The 6,721-nt window shown below is 38.0% G+C and overlaps 1 protein-coding gene across 1 annotated transcript; it reads left to right on the top strand.

Annotated features, from left to right (window-relative positions):
* The first annotated feature begins 294 nt into the window (after positions 1–294).
* Positions 295–969, top strand: LOC107648146 (uncharacterized). The gene is made up of 2 exons (XM_016352129.3): positions 295–776; positions 879–969. Exons 1-2 carry the CDS (start codon positions 295–297, stop codon positions 967–969), a joined length of 573 nt encoding a protein of 190 aa, XP_016207615.1.
* Positions 970–6,721: the final 5,752 nt, after the last annotated feature.

A 6,721-nucleotide genomic window follows, 5' to 3' on the forward strand; every position in this document is an offset into this window, starting at 1 on the left:
TATTTCGAGTTTAACTGTATTTTATAGAATGTGATTAGTATGCTTATTTTATAATTTAAATTAAAAATAATTGTTTGAGCTCATTGATATGCTGATAAATAAAATCTTATGCGTTTTGAAAGTAATTTTTATAAAGTAATTTTTATAGTATTATATTTGAATCTTAAATTGTTATTCTATCTCAAATATTTTGTAAAGGTTGTTATATTACTCATATACATTATACCTTAACCTTAAATTCCTAATTAAAAACCTAATTTTACCCTAAATTCACAAAACACACGTACAAACAGAATGGGAAAGAAAGGAAACAGGGGAGCTCGAGGGGGGAAAACAGAAAGGGAAAAGAAAGGAAGGGAAAAGAGGGAAGATGGGGGAAAACGGAGAACAGGAAGGGAGACAGAGGACGAGGGAGAAGAAGAGAGGGGGAGGAACAACGCTATGGAGCTTGGTGCCGCTGCCGAGCTGCTGTCGCAGAGAAGAAAGGGAGAGGCGAACGTGACCCACGGAGGAGAGGAAGGAGCTGCCGTCGAGCCACGCCCCGTTGCCTTGTTCGTGTATCGCGGTTGCTGTTCGCTGAGGGTGAGACACGAAGAGAAGGTGCTGACCTGCACCATCGTGCCTCGCTATCTTCGTCGAGCCTTCATCATTGTCGCTCCCTATTCCCGTTGCCATCAGGGTTTGCTGCCGCTGCCATTGAGAGTGACGCAGCAGAGGAGGAGTCGTTCCTCTTCCGCCGCCGTCGCCGGAGACCTTGGTTGCTGTTGTTCATATGGGTGAGTTCGTTGTTTCCTAGTTACCGGAGTCACTGTCTATGAATCTTTTGTTGCTTTAGAATGACCTTGTCCCTATCTTTAATGTTCCTGAGTACACTATAGTTGTTGGAATCGTTACAGCTGGAACTTGTCACCGGGGGAGAGAAGCGGCTACACTATCCTCTTCGTTTTGACATTGAACCTCTATTTCTAACCCTGTAACGCTCTTGCTCTTGTTCTATTTGGTATTTTGTTTCTCTATTATGTTCTTATTTTAGTTATGATAGCCAATATCTCTGTTTTAGTATTATGGTGTTATGCTGAAATTGCGAAATTGCCGTTGCTGCGAGCGTAACAAGAATTGATGATGCTGCCGCCGTCTCGGTTGCGTTGAAATCGCCGCTGCAGTTGCCAGTTTAGACTAAGCAGGGATTGTTGCGTTAAACTATGCGATTGCGACATCGAGGTAGGGGGTTTAAAATGATTTTAATTTAGAAATGCCTACAAGGTTTATTGAATAACTGCAAATAGATTTAATATCTGTGAGTAATTGATTGACTATGTGAATATTGAATTGTGGCTGAAATTGTGATTGAAATGGTTGAGATTGTTATTTGGAATTGTTGATTAGTGATATTGATTGATTATGTGGATTGGGATTTGTTTGATGACTAATTGTTGAGAGTTTCTGAATTTTAATGGGTTATGTTGGATTTGTTGCCGTTGAGCTATTATTTCGTATATTGTAATGTTAGTGAACTTGGTTGGTGGTTGATTTGGAGTTGGTTTTGAGGGGTGTTGAAGGGTTGGATTTTGAATACAAAATGGTTTGCTGAAAATTAGGTTCTCTTGAAATTAAACGGCAACTTTGAAGGTGAATCAGTGGCTCTATAGTGACTAAAATGATGAGAATTTAAATGTTAAGTAAATTATATTAAGTGTGATTATTGAGATTTAATTTTGAAGGTTTCATATTAACTGGAACATTAGTTATGATTTTTCAAAGTTAAGTCGTGAATCTGATTTTCTGCACTACTTTAAATGAAATTAGAAACTTGAAAAATCTATAACTAATTCTATGATGATCGGATTTGCGAGGGACTAAGTCTGGATTAAGCCTGGGAATATAAGGAGTTGGACTGGTGAATTTGAGACTTTTTCATTAAGTTTATGATTTATGGTAAATTTTTGAATTGGGGATGTCAAATCTGGTTTTCTGCAGAACATTTAACACAGCAGCAACTTGTTTCTTCTATTGGAATTTCTCCAGTTTGAATTTTGAAATGGAACCAATTTTTAATGAAACTTTGGTCCTAATAATTTAATTTCATAAAAATGTAGAATTTTTAGAGTTGTGGTTTTAAAGATTTGGGTTTTCAAAGAAAGATGTATTATACAGTAAAAGTCAGATTTTGTTTTCTAAGTCAGTAACTTTGAGGCTTTATAATTTTTAATTCTGGAACGATATTGAGATACAATCAATTGGAGGTGAAAGTTGAGTATGTTTAGTATATATGATTCAAATTTCAGGGTTTTCCATGTTTTAATAAGTGAGTTATGGGACTTGGAAGAGGTTATATTCAATGATTTGTAAAACAGAATTTTGCAGAAAATTACCTAACTTTCAAGCTACTTAACTCCTTCATTAAAAATGGTATAACCCTGGAACCAATTGAGAAAGAACTTTGGATGAGTTATGTGTAACCACATTAATTTTGAAGGTAGTTGGATTTAATTTGGATTTTATATAAAATTTCAAATGTTGTATGCTGCTGCTGTCTTCTGGTTTTAAAACACTGCAGAACAGTCACGGTTTTGCTTATATTCCCGAAGTTAGAGTCAGCGAAAAATTATGATTTTTGGTTTGATAGAAAGCTCAATCCGAGACGGTCGCATGGATATAAAGTTTGCGTGATTCTGAATTCATTTGATATTTTAAAAACAAAATGGAAATCAGGCTGCCAGGTTGTGTTGACAATCATTTTGGACATGGAATTTAAGAAATAGATTTTCTATACTATTATCAAATATTTTTGAGAATATATATTGTTGTGGCAACTGCTGAAAGAGACTAATGAAATGTTGAGAAAGAAGGAACCCGTAAGGGTGGCTAAGTCTTATTTTTAAAGGAGATTATATCCAAATTTTTATAAAAGTAAAAAGACTTAATCAAAATGAATACTTGAGACTTGTTTAACGATAATAACTTTACTGATTCTTTTGAGAAAATATATTTGGTTTATAAAGTTGCTAACAAGGACATGGGTTTTGTCCCGCTTGCATATTTACAATTACAAAAGAGTAAAGAGATAAAGAGAAAAAGATTAATATAGATACAGATGAAAGAGTATTCAGAGAAAAGTAAAGAGATACAGAGAGTAGAGCAATTAGAGTAGAGTAAAAAGATGCAGAGAAAAGAGAAACCAGAGCAAAGTAAAGAGATATTTGTATATTTATATATATTAGTTGCTTGATGCAACCCAGAGCTATATTTAATATATATTAGTTGCTTAATGCAACCCAGAGCCTCTGTAGGAAAACTAAGTTACCTACAGCCATTTTCCGCTTCCCCAGAGCAGAGCAGAGTATATATATATTTTCCTGCAGTAAGCAGAGGCTGTCTCAAATGAGCGGCTATTATCATATGCGCATTTATTTAGGAACGGAAAATTGTATTCGGGAAATCAGGATTACGGGCAGCCAACCGACGCATGAGCTCATGGCCTGTACTAGGACTAGACATTCATCATATGCATCTATGTGACATTGTTTGTGTGTGTATATTGTAATTGGTTTGCCTATGTGAATAATTCTGTTTAACTGCTAATTGCTATACTTGATGTAATTGCTCTTGATTGTGCTTGAATCTCTTTACTTGTGTTTGTATCTGATTGGCTGGGTTGTAGTGAATTGGGTGTTGATTGAATTGCTTGAGCCTAAGGCCGTGATTGGTTTGTGTTTGAGGTTTAGTAAAGTATGAAAGATTAAGCTGGTTCAGCATAGACTTAATGAACCTATGCTTGGAACAAATTAGTCATTTATACAGTCTAGGAAAACTTTTAAGACGTATATAAAGTAAAATATGGGTTTAGGATTTTGGATAATTAATTGATGCTTCTAAGAAGGTTTTAGATTTTTGAAAGTTGAGCCATTGGTTTTCAAAAGAAGTTTATATAAGGCGAGCGATGAATACTGCGAATGAAAGTAGTTTTCTTTTCAATGTCTCTAAATGAAATTAACTATTTGCGTTTTATTCTTTACTTTCACGGCATTCTCGACCTCTACTGAGAACATGTGGTTTGGTTCTCACCCCCAAATTTTCCACCCTTTCAGCGACAGGTTTGAAGACGCAATTTGAAGCTGCGAGCGATCAGTAGGCTTTCTTTATGGTTTTAATTGCTTTCATAGAGTCCCCTCGCTATTGTCCTTTGAGATTTTATTTTACATAGAGGGGTAGGTTTAGTATATTGTATTTGAGTTTTAATTGGTCTCTTTTGTATAAGAATTATTATCAATAATATTTATGTGATTATTATTATTTGTGAATGTTTGAATTATGACTTTAATGAATAAAAAACAAAATTTTCTGGAATTTTCTTAAAACTGAAACGCGAACTCGATACAAAGGCTCGATAATTAAGTAGTTAATACTAGAGAAGGTTACGTAATGTTCTTTCTAGTGGAAATACCCTGACTTAAGCAAGGTATTTTGCTGGACGGGATGTTACAGCTAACGCATGCACAAAGGTCACACATACAATCAATGAATTGGACTCCATCAATGATACAAGAGACTAAGCTAGGGCCCGGATCAACACACTTTTCCGGGATGGTTCCCATCAAAGCCAAAATAGAACTCCCCAATGGAATGATTTCTAAATCATGGATTCTATCTTTGTTCATACACAAGTCCTTAAGAAACTTCGCATATTTGGGCACTTGATGTATAGCATCAAAGAAAGGGATAGTTACCTCTACTTTCTTAAACATCTCTACCACCACTTTCTTGAACATCTCTACCATTTTGGGGTCAAGTTCTACACGCTTCTTGGTCCTTCTTGCCAATGTAGAAAATTGGATTGGTTGAGCCACTTCCTCTAAGACTTGCTCCTTTCTAGGGACTTTACTCCTTGGTTGAGGGTCTTCATCTTCAACTATCTCATGTGTTTCCTCCTCCTCTTCTATTTCTTCTACCTCCACCACATCCTCCTCTTGAGTAACTATCATTGGGCTAGGTGCCTTTGAGTCCCTCTCTTTCAATTGAGTTCCGGACCTCAAGGTTACGGCGTTGATGCCACCCTTGGGGTTGGGTAGAGGTTGAGAAGGTATGACACTAGAATTTAGAGCTTGAGGAGTAGAAGTAGAAGGTGGCTCCATACGAGCAATGAGAGCTTGGAGGGTTAAAGTAAGACCATTGAGACTTGAGTTGAGTGTATTTTGGAGTTCTTTTTGCCCTTGGAGTATGGACCGGAGTGTCTCATCTTGATTTGAAGAAGTGGAAGGATAGGTGATTTGTGGTGCTTGTGATTGGTTAGGTTGGAGTAATTGTCTATGAGGTGGTATGTAGGTTTGGTAGTTCATTCCTTGGTTTGGTTGTTGATTTGGAGGATTTTGTGAGTATCGGTTTTGTGGATTGTTAGTGTTCCATCTTTGGTTGCCTCCATTGTCCCTACCTCTTTGTTGATAATTATCCCGCCAACCTTGGTTGGAACTATCCCTCCAACCTTGATTAGAGTTGTTACTCCCTTGGTTATAATTGCCACCTTGTTGGGGGTACCCTTGGTTGAAATTGCTCCCTTGTGAATGGTATCCTTGATTAGGACGCTCATAGAAGGAGTGATCATAAAAGTTGTGGGTAGCCGCTAGAGTGTTATCTTCTTGGAGACTTGGACATTCATCCGTGTAATGGGAGTAGCATGAGCAAATACCGCATACTTTTTGGGGGACCAATTGTTGGCTTTGTTGGTGTTGAAGAGATGGTGGAGGTTGTTGTTGATTCACTTGGAGTTGCTTTAGAAGACTTGTCATCTCACACAAGGTTTTGGTAAGGGTGGCGGTCTCACCACTAAAAGAGACTTCATTCACGGCCTTTGGGCAGTTGATTCTCCGTCTAGCATGTTGAGTGGATTCGGCCAAGTCGGTAATGAGTTGCCATGCCTCCTCTGCCGTCCTATACTTTGACAAAGAACCGTTGCTTGAGGCATCTAATAGATTCTTATCTTGTTCCCTCATGCCTTGGCACACATAGCTAAGTAATACTTGAGTGTCAATCATGTGGTTGGGACATGAGTCAAGAAGTTTGTGAAACCGCTCCCAATATTCGTACAGAGTTTCCATCTTACCTTGTACAATACATGAGATCTCCTTCCTTAGCTTGTCCGTCATCTCTACGGGCATGAATTTATCAAGGAATTCTCTTCTAACCAAGTCCCAATCGGAGACAACATCACTAGGTAAGGTATAAAACCACTCCTTGGCTCTTCCCTCAAGAAAGAAAGGGAAGGCAAACAACCATATAGCCACTTCATCGGATCCTTCCCGCCTAGTGGTCGAGCACACACCATGAAAGTCATTGAGGTGTCTAATTGGATCTTGAGCGGAAAGTCCATGGAACTTTGGTAGAAGATTGATGAGAGCGGTCTTGAGTTCAAATGTTGCATTCAAGTTGGGATGAAGCACATGAAGAGGTTGGAGGACAAAGTCCGGTGCACCCACTTCCTTGAGAGTAACTCTCCTTGGAACGGCCATATTGTCAACACCTAGATCAAAAGAAGAACTATTAGTAGTATCAACGGAAGACTAATTAGTGCATTCCTTGAATGACGAGTTGGAATCCACTTCGGATATGGTTGGTGAACTGGTAAAAACCATTTCACCTTCCTCAAAGGCTAACCGCCTCCGAGCTTGCCTAATATGAAGCAAAGTTCTTTCAATTTCCAAATCAAATGGGGCTAAGCTCGGATTCG

This window comes from Arachis ipaensis, chromosome B6 (genome assembly GCF_059453495.1).
Source record: "Arachis ipaensis isolate K30076 ecotype BB chromosome B6, ASM5945349v1, whole genome shotgun sequence".
In the NCBI taxonomy this organism is placed as follows: Eukaryota; Viridiplantae; Streptophyta; class Magnoliopsida; order Fabales; family Fabaceae; genus Arachis; species Arachis ipaensis.